General features: G+C 30.4%; 1 protein-coding gene across 1 annotated transcript in view; it reads left to right on the top strand.

Annotated features, from left to right (window-relative positions):
- Nucleotides 1–5,319, top strand: part of LOC134725716 (guanine nucleotide-binding protein G(o) subunit alpha-like) — a 30,913-nt gene extending 25,594 nt beyond the window's left edge. Inside the window, exon 9 of the mRNA XM_063589748.1 lies at nt 633–5,319. Within this exon, the coding sequence (XP_063445818.1) occupies nt 633–823 (191 nt within the window). The 3' untranslated portion in view covers nt 824–5,319. The remainder of the gene's footprint in view (nt 1–632) is intronic.
- Nucleotides 5,320–16,461: the final 11,142 nt, after the last annotated feature.

The following is a 16,461-nucleotide window of genomic DNA, read 5'->3' as shown; positions in this document are numbered from 1 at the left end:
ATCACATGATGTAATTTTTCAGTCTAATTTTTTTCTAGAATGTTTTATTCCCCTAAGTATTGCTGTTATCACTAAAAAGAACATGTATTCCATAATTGTCTCCACAAAGACCATCTTAATATGGGAACCCCATACAATGCTTTTTCTGCATTACTTTCCAAAATGATCTCATTTCAATAATGGACCTGAATGGCTGTAAACGACTTATAATGTTATTAAATTTTTGTAACAATGTTTGTTTTTCAACATTATTATTGGATGAAGCAGGAAAGGCTGTGTATGGAAAATTGGGGTAACAATTAATGACTGATTGAAGCTGTAGCATCACAAAAAGATCCATAATGATGCAAGATGACAAATATATGAAAGTAAAAAAAATACAAGAACACTAACACAAGAGGAATGAAAAACACATACATGGCCTGATTTCATGTGTAAAAAAAATCAATAAATCGGACAGTGATTTATTCAATAAGGGAGATAAACAGCATTAAAAAAAAACAAAAAATGGACCATTGACAATAAATCTTCAAAATCTAGATTATACACTTTTTTTTTTAAATCCTTAGAATTTTCAAATTCTTTTACTGCCCTCTTTTTTATCTTTCTTATGTTTTTTTTCTGTATTTCAGGTAAAGACCGTGATTTTGATAGTGCAGCCCATTTTATACGAATAGAATTTCAGCGTCAGAATCATGTGCCATCGAAAGTCATCTATCCACATTTTACCACTGCAACAGACACTAGCAATATTCAGGTTGTTTTCCAAGTTGTCATGGATTCCATACTTAAGGATAATCTGAGGAGTAGTACTTTGTTGTGATCTTTACATGGTCATGTCAAGGTTAAACCAATGTGTTGGCTAAGGAACATTCCAGTGTTGTCATGGATTCCATACTTAACAATAATCTGAGGAGTAGTACATTATTGTGATCTTTACAAGGTCATGTGACTTATGTCAAGGTTACATCAATGTGGTTAAGGAACATTCTAATGCTGTTATGGACTCCATACTCAAGGATAATCTGAGGACTGACACATTGTTGTGATTCTTACAAGGTCATGTCAAGGTTACAGTAATGTGGTTTAAGAACATTTCAGTTTTAGATATCATATTTGAATTTTAATAAATTATCAAAAAGGCAATCAATTTAAAAAGTAGTTAGGGAGGAAGATGTTAATATGATTACATTGATTCAGGTTTTTGGTCTACGGGGGAAAAAAATGATTTTTTATTTCAAGTTTAATTTTGACTTAACAACTGGAATGTTCCTTTGCTTACAGAACAAGCCAAATATAGTTTCTGTGATATGTAAATAAATCAGATTATTTTATGTATACAGAAGGTTGGTTTTAAATGATCTCAAATCATTTCTTTTACCATTTATTTTAAACATCCTTCATTTTAAGTCATTGTTACATTTTAAGATTTATAAACATTACAAAGCATTGATGAATTGAAGCACAAGTATAGTTGTTTTACTTATTGTTTTATAGAATGTGTGCCACCTAGTCTTATATCATCTTAATATTGTACATTTTTTAAGGATTTTTTAAATGATTATGGAAGTAAAAATACAATTTTAAGAATAAGTTTAATGCTTTTAGAGTTTTTGATTTTAAAATGATATGCAATGCTAAGCATAAAGAGTGCCATTTAGAAACAAAAAATGTTACTTTTAAAAAGTAAGATGCACTTAGCTGAGGTAGACATATGCATAGAAGACTTCTTCATATAAAATGCTGTAAAAATATCAAATATAATTTTGAATAGATAGCTTGTGGAGATTGTGATGTGAAACTTCTTTAATTTTTCCTCATTTTACTTGCATTAAAACAGGCTTTGGCCACTTTGATGAATTTTGATAAACTACAAATTGATTAATTTTGTCTTGTGCAATTTATTGCCATATCCAAACAGCACATTTAATACTCAAGCATTTTTTTCATGAAATCAATAGGAAACCAGATATTACCACTTTATGATCTTGACAAAAATGTGTATCCTTTCTCAGTAGTTAAATTTGAAAAGGCTTGGTAAATTTCGTATTATTTAGTTTTAAAATTTGGTTTATCTTCGTTAATGGCATGGGGTGGTTAGATCTATATGTAAACAACTGAATTTTTTTGATTTACACTCAGATTTTCTTTTAGATTAAAAAAATATTCATTCATATTGTAAAACAGGGCATAATAATTGGTTGGATACATTAAAGTTCAAAATACTCAAAATCTTCGATTCATAAACAAAACTAATTGTCAGCTTTTATTTTCTTAAAATTATGAGAAAACTACTATTAATTGAAGTCTTTGTAACTGTTAGTGCACATGGCAGCAAGATATTTTGTTATCAGAAAAAGAAGGAAAGTAAATATCGCCTAGCATTGTTTAGAAATATCCAAAGGACCAGAAAATTAAGAAGTATCATGAATCATGATCCATTAAATAGCATCCCTCAAAATGTTGAAAAAGTAATGGTTTGACTGCCTGATTGGAAGCAATGTGTATTTCATAAATTTCTTGCATGATTGCTTTAGGCCTATAAACATTTTGAATTCAAGCAAAAGTGACCAATTAGCAAAGTTACCTCATATTGAGGACTTTTTGTTGATATGAAGAGTAACCCATATTGTAGAGGACAACACAACTTCTCTTACAGTAATGAAAAATATCAATCTTAATTTTAATCAATAATTTATAAAATTTATTATGGATTAATGTGTTTAATGTAAATCAAAAAAGAAATAGTTACCTCAATTATTACAGTCAACTATGTCTTAAAAAATTGCACAAGAGTTACAACAATAAGTATATGTATTAAATACATTTTATAACTTGCTATTAGTTAATGTAGTATGTTTGAAAAGCTTGAGATTGATATCATTATCTGTTCCACATTTTCTAATCAGTGAAATGACATGTATTTAATAATCATTAATAATTGTAAATAACATTAAATAATTTATTACATTTCATTTTACATATAACTTCCATGATTGATTTATTGTGACACTGCCAAAAACACAACAGTTCATCTGATTTATCTCCCTTGTCATACAACACACTATGATCTCGTAAAGAAATATATCATTGAGTTATCTCCCCATATCATTTTTACAAAGTATTCTACACCTTTATCATGTCATCACCTGTCATTTTATCTATTTAGAAAACACAAAAGGTACAAGTAGTGCCATTTTTAGACAACACAATTTTTTGGCATGTTTCATAAGCTAAAGACACATATGTTTTATTTCAGAAAAGAAATAACAAATCCATTCTTAATTCTATTCCTATGAATAAAGAATGTAAATTATGTGACAGATTATGGGGTATTGATAGTATATTGTCATTAAGCATTTTATGAAGATTTTATTCATATTTTTTTTATTAATATGTTGATATGTTAATACTATTAAAATAATGCAATATTATAAAGTTCAAGAATTTCCACCATATCATGAAGATTAATTTAAGTTTTAATCCATGAGCATAAGCAGTCTTGATAGCTTTCATGAATTATGAAATGATGTTGGTGTTTAAAATCACACATTTGACTGATTGTCTAACTGTAGTTTAACATTTTATAAGGATCCTTTGGGAAAAAAAGGTTGATCAATTATGAATTGGCAATTATTTGGACTGTGGAAATAATTTTAATTTAGAGTATTGACCATTGTCAACCCTAACAGTGCTGTAATTGTTTTTGTTAATTTTACTTATTGTTATTTGTACATATCTTTCTGTTTTTAGCAAAAAAGTTTTACTATTTTATTTAATAAATTGTACACTACTTTAATGATTTGCATCTAATCATTAGCAAATAAGGTTTCAATGATTTTGCCACTATATGTAATCTCTGTATGAAATGTGGAAACACCTAATTTTGTCACTTATATGTTAAGGTAGACCAAATAACACATCCTCAGTTGCTTTATACAGAATATTTCTGTGGTTCAGCTGACCTTATATCATGTATATTAAGAATTTTACAATAATTGTATATTTTCAGACTATGCTTCTGATAAATTCTTATTTGTTAAGTTTTTTTTAACACCAAACCAATTTTTAACCTATTCTTTTACATGAACTTAAAGGAGTAGGTCCAGTAGGGGCCGATTTTGGACTTAAATTTCAGGTTTATCTGACAAAAGATTTTGACCACTTTTTAAACACTGTCTATTTTATTTGATCAATTTCTTTTTGTTAAAGATTTTAATTGATTTAGTCAAAAATATAAAAAAACGTACCAATTCAAGCTGAAATATAAAAAAATACCAAATATGCTGGAAAATAACATTTTTCGCTTGGTTTTTGTCAAAAAATTAAGGTGGCCACATCCGTGTTCATCCTCAACCTTTATATGTGTTATGTATTATCATAAAATACAACTAACATTTCAATATTAAGGATGAACACGAATGCGGTCATTTTCGTTTTACATGAAATCCCTCTAAAATTTAACTTAAATGCTAGAATTATGAAGATTTCAGTAATTAGCATGAGTTAGTGGAGCTAGTTCACAATATATGTGCATTATGTCGTCAAAAACAGCCCATATTTATGTAGCAGAAGCATTTTACTGTTCAATGAATAACTAAAAGTTTACATTTTAACAATTTTGTAAAACTCTATATTTTGGGGCCAAAAAGGGGTCTTACTGTACCTACTCCTTTGTTGAAAGCAAATTATTTTCTGTTCAGCACTACATTGTTATTGTTTTTATTGTGTAAGTGTAATTCTTTGTGCATGCAAACATGAAAATTATATCTGTTTATCCAGACACACAGAATGTTTTTTTGTGTATTAAGAAACACTTAATGCTCTATGTGTATCCAAAATTTACTTTAGCAAAGGGATATATGTGTATAAGCCAATGTATGGTCTCCAATTTAGTAATCAATTTGAGGTTGTAAAAGGTCATTTGTTCAACATATCAATTCATAAAATCAAAATATTTTTATTTATAAATATACTTGTATTTCTTCATGATCAGTTTGACTTTTAAAACTAAAAAGGTTTGCACTGCTATGTAAACCAAGAACATTCCTTTCAAGACCATCTAGTAGTAGTATTTATTTTTTATTTCTAATTTTTGAAATAAAAATAACAGTTACCCCTAAATTGAAGATTAATAATATGGCAACTAAACAATATTACACATATCAATACTTTATTCTATGTTGGTGCTTTTTTGTTATAAAATGTACATTATAAATGATAAGTATATATAAACTGCTATGCAATAGCAGGTGTAAATAAAAAACTTAAATACTACAATGTTTATTTATTTACCCTGACTTGTTTGTTATTGATAAATTCTTTTTATGACTTCTTCATGTCATCCAATCTTCAATCTTCCATAGACAACATCATAGGGACTTGGTTAGGTTATGATTGTTTCAAAATTTTATATTATTATGACCTAAACATTATGCCCATCTTTGCAAGTATTACTAGTAATACAAGAAGGATGGTAAATCAAGTTTTGTTTTCTAGAATTTGATCAGTTTAGAATAAAGTTTGACCCTGTCATGTGAAGATGATTTTCATTGATGTTTTTACCGGTTCACAAGTTCAAATACTTGTAAGAGTATTGTAAGAATTTTTACATTATTATCTTTTGAAAAGATGAGAATATCAAAAGCTCACATCACTGTTCTACACAAGCAGGATCATGCATATATTACATGTTTAGTTAAGGAAGTGTCTTGAATGCTTTTTTTGGTCTCCCATATTTCTTTCTTTGGCCATGGCATAGTCTTTGTTATTGAACCCTTTGGTAATATTCCTCTCTTCAATGTATTCTTCTTATATCAGACCAACCTACATTTAAATAGAAAGTTACAATTTATACATGGTCACACACAAAGTCAGCAGAACACTCTAGCAAACAGAATTTTAGCTGATAGAATTAAAATAAAGAATACATTGTATTCAGTGTCTAAATGTATTTAGCCGCAACATCAAATGAGGTTAATGTTCATGTCTGTTCTTTTTATCCATTTGTTTTTGATGTGTTTTGTCATGTGATAATGGCCTTCAGATTGGATTTTACTCGGAGTTTGGTATTTTTGTGATTTTACTTTTTGATCCATGGGTCATCATTTTTAACAAAAATGTCATTTTATTCTTTACATTCACAAAATGTAGATACTTTTAAGGATATACACTGCTTGTTATAATACAAGATGTTGATGTCAGACACTTCTTCCTGTAAAAGAATATACCATAAACCGGAACACTGAACATGCCAATATTCTTATCTTCATATGAGTTGGAGTTCCTCCAGACAATTGTAAAAACACAATATCTAGGCATGTGGATAATTTAATTGTGTATACAGGTATATTGACGATGTTCTTTCTGTTATCAAAATAAAGTTTTGTGATTGGGTCCCATAATATGTTATGTGTTAAACCTATGACCAAAGAAACCAATGCTACAGCTTACTACGCCTTATTATAGATAGAAATTTACCTCGAATTTGACGATAGAGGTCATCTCAGTACCAAAATCTATGACAAACGAACGATATCAATTTTTAAATTATAAATTTTCCTCACTTTAGCAGCAATATAACAACTTCACATGCAAATAAAGTATACATTTATCAAGTCATATGGTATTTTATAGCTGATACTTAGCCATTGTAAAATTGTCCCATTAATCAATCATGTGTCTGGGTTGCTCGCACAATGATGTAATTTACAACTGCCATACAAGTGTGAGACTTAGCAAACTACAATGTATAAAACTATATAATTCACCAACTACTTCGTACAAGCAATGGACCAAGTCAGAAATGTGACAATTGTTTTTCACTCGTTCCGTTCGCTCTTTGTTTTTAGGTAAAGATTGCATGAAATGCAATCAAAACCTTATGGGACTGACTTGATATCTAAATCTTCCAAGACTTATCACTATCTTTTTGATACACAAAATATAGATTATATAGTGCATTGATTAGAACATTATATTATCTTATCCATGAACATTTCCACAAAATAATCAATGTAATATATGCTCAGATATTCTGGCCCAAAATGATGTTACAGAAAATTACACCACTTTTGCAAGTTGCAGGAATCTAATAACTGTTCTAAAAACATACATGATGTCATTGTTAAAGCCATCTTTAAAAAATGGAGTTATCTTCCTTTGTCTAGAATTGCTGTCAAATCAACTACAGCCAATGCAATATTTAATTTCACTTCCCACTTATAAATTGATGCAATCTTTACCCTCAGTGCTTACAAGCACTTTGATTAAATATATCTTGGAGTGCGGTCAACATGTTTTTGTTATAAAACCATCACTGTTGTCTTCGACATGTAATAGTCGCTCTACGTAAAGCTTCCCATAATTTATAAGAGATTCGTTTCGACATTTTAGAATTAATTGATGTATCTTTAAAAAGTTACAAAACAATGATGTTTTCTGAATGTTAATAAATTGAGAAATTCAGCTCTTGTATATAAATGTTCTGTGTTTAGCACAATTATACATTTCTGACACATTTCATTTTACTGCCGTTTATATTTTATTTCAATTAATGACGTCCTATTACCATAAACATCATTTTCAAATTCTTCAATGACAAAAATATGAAGAGCTTTATCTTAATACACCTACTTAAATAATGGTACGATCATGTTTCTTAATCCACGAAGCACATTTACCAAATCAAATATAATACGGTCAACACTACAACAGTTTTCAATATGCTTCAAAGAAGATTATATCTTTGCCTTTAAATGAGTCTCTCTACAACACATTATTTAGCCATTAAAATTCTCGACAACATCTTTTTTTTCCTGGTCCTTATCTTTCCAGGAACATACAATACAAACCGTGAAGATGTAAAAAAAGATATGATAAATATACATAAGGAGAAATACAGGCAATACAAAAAAAATGAAAACATTACAATACCACAACAAAACAGTGTTAGAAATCACAAAAAATATAAGCAACATGCATTTACAGTGATCTCAGATACACAAAAATAGCTACCAGATTCTTCTCGTCTTGAATCATCCCAATATTACTTATGGTAGGTACAATTTTTGTTATAATTAAAGTCTCATTCTGTGACGTCACCACCGATGAGGAGGACTGTATTGTGATTACGACAATTTGAGCATATTGGTGATCATCTGCGACAGAGATGTTCCATAGCAACCAACCAGCTCGTATACTATATAGCTTGTGGTACGGTGGCAGTGAATTATTTTCTATACATTTGAAAATCCCTGTACCAAGTCAGGAACATGACAGTCGTTGTCACTTCTTTTTTGATGTGTTTTGTCATTTGATTTTGCCATGCGATTAGGGACTTTCCGAATTAATTTTCCTCTGAGTTCAGTACAGTATTTTTGTGATTTTACTTTTTACACAATGCTCGATGCTTGCAATAGCTAACGGGTGCTAAGATTTTGTCAATGGACTTCATACTTTGCATGCATTAATCGTCAAAGAAATTCAGACTCAATATTTTGGAAAAGAATGATGGCTCACTTGCGCATTATTACTTTTGAAGAGCGATTTAAGGAGATAACGAATGTGTTATAGTGTATATACTTAAGTTAACTCCATCAAATCATGCAAGTCAAATGCTATTATAAATCATATTTTACAGCACTGGTCAAGCCTTGAATCAACAACTGTCTAACTGTTTAACATTTCTATTCGATTAGAAGATATGAATTTGTGAAATGTGTTTAATGTTGATAACACTAATCAAATATAGGCAACATACACTTCATGTAAGCCTCACTTTTTATCTCTCTTCCTATACGATTTATTTGGTTCAAATATTAATGAAAGTGAAATAGTGAAACAATAATTCACTCATAGCAGCCAGTATGATCATTTTCTTAAATTAAGCTCAGAAACATAGATTTATTCACTTGGAATTCGACCTGATTGAATTAGTGTTCATGTGAACTTCAATTTAACCGCTTAACTAGAGATCGATAACGCATGCACTGTGCGTGTTCAGTTATCTAATGGAAAATAATGTCAACATTGAAAGTGAAACAAAGGTAACACGTTTTATTGACCGAAACAATGCATAAAAAAATCTTTCTTATACAGGTAAAAACGATGACTTACATATATTTTCAATTTGTAATATGAAATTAAACCGAATGGAAAAATCGGAATGCACGACTTCGCTTTCTATTTCTATTTACGTTAATATCGCTAATATGATAATCGGAGATAAACTCGATAGTTAATTAGATTGAATCAAGACTAAAATAAGACCGAAAGGAAGCTACATATTACCGAGCCCGTGCCCTGTAAATTGATTATTTTATACTTTTTATAATGTGTATATATGTCTTACATGGCTATGAATCAAATATGAGAATTTGAGTCAAATCGGAGGAAATGAATTTGACAGCTAGTACTCATAGCTTTAACTTAAAAAAAACAGACAATACAAAACATGAACAATTTCATTGCTTGATAGGATATATCAAATTTTAACAGCCAACTATCATCAATTCAAATAAAAGTGATATTTAATTATTAAAAATAAATGAATGTCCAAATAGGTCATTTTCAAAGTCACAACACGGTGTAAATATGGCCCAGGCATTCATTCAACCTAACACATCGTATCTTATTATAAAAAAGTACAAAAAAGTCTTCATATTTCCCAGACGTATAGTTAGGTACGTCGTTTGGCTCAAAACGTATTTGAATAATACAACTACATAGACGTGAACTGTCAAAATGAACTTCTAGTGCAGTAAGTATTGGTACCGTTAATGTTATTAGAAACTGATTTAAATTCCTCGTCTAATTCGAATTTCCCTTCTATGCTTAAATTGTTACTGTTATTGCGCAATAAAAAAACTTACAACTGTTGTACGTGGTTTTGGAATAATATTTATTATCCAAAATCGAAATATGCTTTATGTGATTATTTTACGAAGATGTTCTTTCTCTTATCATTTTTTTGGGTTGATTTCCAGTTTCGTTAAATATTTTTCCCATAAAAACGGATTTTTTAAAACATATTTTATGAATGCAAAATATTAAATCTATGTTTGCAATGTGTTATTCTTCACAACAGGAACGCATTGTTTATTTGCACGCCAGTATTCATTGTGATATTCTCCCGAATAGGGATTATGTCATTCGTGCACGAGTTTTAAAAACTTATTCTTTGTTATATATGTATCAAATCATTTATAACACTTATTTGTAATGACATACTTCTGTGAAGGAGGTATTGAGTTATTTTGAAACACGTTTTCTTAATTCAAATCCTTGTAGTAATGTGTGCAGCGTTTTTCTTTATCATGAGGATGGAACGCTGTGAAAGAACTTTTTAGTCGTGAATAATTAAAACAAAAATATTAAACTCCATGGCATATGTAAAAAAAGGAAAGTATTTAAAAACTGACAAAACCAAATGCTTTCAATCATTCATTTCATTGCGACATACTTTATCATTTGGATCAAATTATCGAAGAATACGTTTTCATATAACCTTCGTCATAAAGGGGGAGGGAGTGGGTGGAACTCGGTGGACGATTTGTAGTTTTTAAACTACTGTATCATTTCATATTGACACTGCGGTTTTGAGTTCGTGCCATGCACGTAGGAGTTGCGCTCGATTGTCATAATAATTGTCAAGGAATGTCAGTGTTCTTGTCAAAAGTCGGTGGTTCTCTCTTGCACTTCCTCCGCAAAATAAAACGAAAGAAAACAAACTGACCGCCACGAGATACGGAATGATGCTATAAATACAAATCAATCACCCAATCATTCGATCTCTATCATACGGATGAAATAATTTTCACCTTTGCAGTCAGCATATGACTTTTGTTCATAAGTATTCACTTTTTGGGGGGAAAACTGATTATAATTGATGCTGTAGTTTTACGCAAAATTTTTCAGGGATCAACTTCATCTGATATTGTATAGCGAACCTAAATTCAGGTTTATAACTAATGTACTTTTGGTAATACACACCAATTGCAAAGGAAAAAAAGAGGCTCTCGCAGCATTGAAGTTTTCGGGTTTTACGCCTAACCATTGAATTACAAAGTACTTAATATTCCAGCTTTATTTGTTTACAAAGATACGGTATATGCCATAGAATGTTTTGATAATGATGAGTTACACTCTTCAACTCAAGCCTTTTTAATAGGGCATACTTAGAAATAACTACATCAATTAGCACTTCATAAGAAATACAAGTTATTTAGTTACTCAATATTTTACATTTAAGGTCTGTCTTAGACTGAGCAAGTGCATTATCTTCTATTTGACAAACTTGGTACATATATCACTTTATTTACAAACGGCATTTATTTTATTTTCATAAGAAAACTCAAACAAATCAAACGAATGGATAACATCTGTCATATTTCTGACTTGTACAACCGCTTTCCTGTGTAGAAAACAGTGGCACTTACCTTGGTTATATGGGTTTCGTGTTGTTTAATTTTTTAGTTTTCTATGTTGTTTGTCTGTTTGTCTTTTTCATTTTGAGCCATGGCGTTGACAGTTTATATTTAGATTTATGAGTTTGACTGTCCCTTCACATTTATGTTTTATTTAATCAATTGTTTAAAATGTTGTCCATTATGTTTTTCTAGTCTACAATGTACTTCTTCTCTCAATATATAAAGAAGGCGATACTCATGTTGAGAATAATTAAATAGAAATTCCGGTTTGCTTAATAATTCATTCTTATTTATTTGTGTGCTGAATTTTTCTGATACTTTCATGTCCATCCTCGTTGTTAAAAACTTAACACAATTCCACAATTTGATAGGTCAAGTCTCAGGGTTTTATCAAAAGATCAATTGTTTACCAATGTGGAGATGTCGGATAAAAGCTGTACAGAGCTTATGTGGTATTGGTATATGTATTAAACCCATCCAATTTAAACCCACCATTGTCTTCTTTAAAAATGTCCTGTACCAAATCCGGGAAATGGTCATTGTTATATCATAGTTCGTTTCTGTGTGTGTTACATTTTGACGTTGTGTTTCCGTTGTGTCGTTTGTTTTCCCTTATATTTGAGCGTGAATTCGTTTTACTATTAGACGTGTCACGGTATTTTTCTATCCCAAATTCATGTATTTGTTGTTGATGTTATATTTGTTATTCTCATCGGATTTTGTCTTAAGATAGGTCCGTTTCTGTGTGTGTTACATTTTAATGTTGTGTTGTTGTTCTCCTCTGATACTAAATGCGTTTCCCTCAGTTTTAGTTTGTTACCCCGATTTTGTTTTTTGCATATAGATTTACGAGTTTTGAACAGTGGTATACTTCTGTTGCCTTAATTTATATATATAACCGACTGTAAATAAATCTTTTATGCTTTTATGCTTTATGCTAGATGTAAGAATTCATCACGTAGCCCTGTATCACACGTGGAAAATGATCGGCTAATTCTTCCACAATTTCTAAGAAAGACTACATCCTGTGTTAGTGGGGTTCATGTTGCTCAGTATTTAGTTTTTTATGTTGTGTTTTGTATATTATTGTTTGTCTTATCATCATTCGAAGAGAGTATACCATGGCATTGTAAGTTTGACTATTGAGTTATGAAAAATTTTGTTATCTTCCACCTCATTCAAATTTCTAAAATCATTTTGAATCATTTGTACAATTTCGTTTTTTAGATTATCTTCAGTTTTTGGGAGTTTGATATTTAGTTTTTTGTGTTTTGTGCTTTGTTTATTGCATCTTTTGTCTTTATAACTTTTTGTCGTGTTTAGATTGCTCACTTCCTGATATCTGCTTTCTCTTTTTTGAAAGATTTTTCACTGTCAATGTGATATGTAACATTTTAGTTATATAATGCAAATCCAACGATATGTCTGATTTGTTTTTACAATGTCAAAAGCAAAAACACAAAAATGTCGATTAAATTTTCATTTATAAAGCAGCAGAACATTTGCAATTCACATTAAACGAGTTAAGACATCCGGGCATACTTTAAAATCCATGTCATAATTTTTTTTACAATACAAAAGGTTTTTATAGACTTACATGGAACTATTAAATGAATTTGCCATCCTTTCATGTTCGCACGATTTATTTTTATCAATGCTCAAGGCTTTAAAATGTCTAATTTATAGATTTTTTATTTAATAAATATAATTTGGTGGCTGTTTGCAAAAATCAAAATGAAGGATATAATTCCGTTTTCTGCAATAAAACAATCAAAATGTGCGCCTTCTTAAGAAAATTACAAGTTAGACTCAGATATAGCTTGCCTTTACCGTATATGTTTTGGTTAATATGATAACAAGAGTACCAAGTATTCCTATCTTGCTGAGTCTACTTTATACGTTAACAATATACGTTTCCTCTCAAGTTAAGCGATGTTCACATCTCGTTATAAGATGAAGAAAAAGACAAATGTAAAAGTAAAAACAAAAAGAAACCCGTGAATGCCCAAAAAACGCGAGACAGACTGTGTGATAACAGTCTAGATCACCTTATATGCCCTACCAACCCTCCATACGAATGTACACCTAGTCAAAATGTCACAGTCAAGAAAAGGAAACAGTCGGGAGACAATAGACCAGAAACTTTACTGATTTACTGATCTGCAACTTCGTTCTTTATTCGGCCTATGCAACATTGCTTTATTTGAGCGTCACTTATGAGTCTTTTGTAAACGAAATGCGCGTCTGGCGAATATATGAAATTTCAATACTGGTATATATGATTATAAGTTTATTTAAAAGACAAAAGATTGCAAAGACATGTTGCAAGTGAGTTGGGATACAGACACATCGTACATGTCAACAAAGTTGTATTGGTAACTACAACACGTTCTTAAATTAAGATTTCAGTCCAGGTAACTGTATTGGAGCAGATATTGTGCTCTTCAAATTGGTACTTTATTCGGCATTTTTAACTTTTTGGATCCGAGTGTCACTGATGAGTCTTTTGTAGACGAAACACACGTCTGGCGTAAATACAAAATTAAATTCTGGTATCTTAGGTGAGTTTATTTACAAACCAGGTTTATGAAGTCAGTATAGCCTGAACATGCAGGAACGTAATGTATTACCTGATAAATGTAACGCCATACGATTGAGGAGAGGATATTGTTTTACTAAACTATAATCCTGGTACATATTTGCTGTTATAAAGAATTTAACAGTTTGAAAATCGAAATCATTACGTTTGTCATATTTTTCAGTTAAAGGTTGTTTATTTATGTTATAATCAAAGAATAATATGAAGCAGAACTTTTAGAAATATCTCCAATCTCAAGTTTACTGGGATATATGCATATGTGAGAACTCATTGAAATGAATTGTTATTCAGTGGTGGCATTTATTTTAGTAGGCTAAATGATTGCACGCTTAAACTTGACTCTTGACTGTCTCTCTGGTATATTTCGTCCCTTTTTCACACACATCAGCATTTATGTATAATTGATTCTCAATATCATCGTTTTGGACAAGGGACATCCCAACAATTACATTATAGATGTAACCGATGATTAAATACAACCATTAAACTAGAACCATTAAAACTATTAATACCGTACTACAAGGCAGATTCATAGGGTAAGACAAAAAAAACCTGACAAAACAAACGGTATCATCCAAAGGAACGAGCGGAAAACAACTGTCATACCTCTAACTTGGTAAGGGCAATTTCCGCAGAAAATTATTGGTTAACCTGGTTTTATAGCTAGCACAACATACCCATTGAAAATATCAATAATTTTTAAACAGGCTTCATGTAATGTATAACTTGTACCTTATGCAATTAAAATAATATACTGCAATATGAATCCTTCTAACTCAAACTGCAAAACCAATAAATATATTTTCTATCATACGGTCCATAATTTCGTTTTTGAGTTATTGTTTTTGGAATCAATGTGTTTTTTTCTATTAACAGTAATGTTTTATGACTTTAACACAAATTTTGTTGTCCAATTCCCAAAATCATTCATTTCAGGACTGTCGGTATGAAAAGTTGGATCGATATCATAGAAAAAAAACTGTTTTAACTTTTGGTTTCAACGAACTAATGAAAGGGCCGATTTCAGTACAAAAACGAGTTATCTATTAACTTACCATTATTTTCGTTTCTTTACCAAGCCTTGAAACTTCACAAAAGATCGAAAATGCACAAGTATTTGTTTTTTGAAAAAAGTAACATAACAAAATACAGAATTCAAAAGAAAATTCAAAATGGGACGTCCTTATCAAATGACAAAATCAAAACAATAAATATAATAAAAAAACGGTTAACAACTCTAAATTACTGACTTGGTACAGGCATTTTCTTATGTACAAAATAGTGGAACATAGCTGTGTATAAAGCTAGATAAACCCCTCCTATGTGCGACAGACAAATAAAATTATGTTATCTTCACAACAGTGTGTGAACAAAATAATCAGAAATAATAAGTACAAATGTCAAAAATAAGGGTGCGAAATTAACCAATTGAGAAATATATATCTTAATATCAACAAATTGATAGCCGGGAGTATAAGTATATATATATATGAAACTCGCAAAGAAGTGAGGGGGATTTCGAATGACAATCAACTCCGAAGCATAATAATGCACTAAAATAAAAACAACATACAAGACTAACAAAAATCAGAGACTTCTGGTGCAGGACACGCGCAATAAGGCTGGACTAATTATATAAAAAAGAAGATGTGGTATGATTGCCAATGAAACAACTATCCACAAAAGACCAAAAATGACACAAACATTAACAATTATAGGTTTGTGCGATCTTAAACATCCCCTTATGCCTCTAACCAATGAAGAACAAACAAACACACAGTAAAACTCAGTTTAAAACAGTCCGAGTCCGACATAAGAAAAGGTGACATAAGAAAATAAACAATGACAAAGATACATAAATTCACAAAGGATTTTGAGCAGTCATTGACATGCCAGCTCCAGATCTTAATAACACTAATTCAAAGATGATGTCTTCATCATATCAAATCAATCACGATCCCTCATGTTAGGGTGTAAGTATCAAATCATAATACAATATGAGAAGAGCATAAACTGGTTTTAAAATAAATGTGTTTATTTCCGAGGCAAAATAAAGGATACAGTAGTGTAGCGGTGTTCAAAAGTCATGAATTGATTGAAAGAAAACAAATCAGGGTTATAAACTATATAAGACACAATATTCCTATTTTACGATTAACATTGCTAGCAATTATTTATGGTTCTTTGACAACAACAAGAAATTGTTCCAGTAAGTATTAATTACAATTGAAGTATAATGTTTGACAACGTTAGAAGCTGCACTACAGATACATCAAATGCTTACTTATTATTCAAATGATGCAAAACAATAATTTGCACTTGAATGCTCTATTGAAACCTCCAATTAGATATAATACAATTTCGTCAATTACTAAACCAAACACTTAAATACTTGAATTCACATGGCGGGAGGTTATCGTCCCATTTTATCCA

The sequence above is a fragment of the Mytilus trossulus genome, chromosome 7 (genome assembly GCF_036588685.1).
Source record: "Mytilus trossulus isolate FHL-02 chromosome 7, PNRI_Mtr1.1.1.hap1, whole genome shotgun sequence".
NCBI lineage: Eukaryota > Metazoa > Mollusca > Bivalvia > Mytilida > Mytilidae > Mytilus > Mytilus trossulus.
The sequence above is the reverse complement of the archived record's forward strand: the minus strand, read 5'-3'. Positions and strand labels throughout refer to the sequence as shown.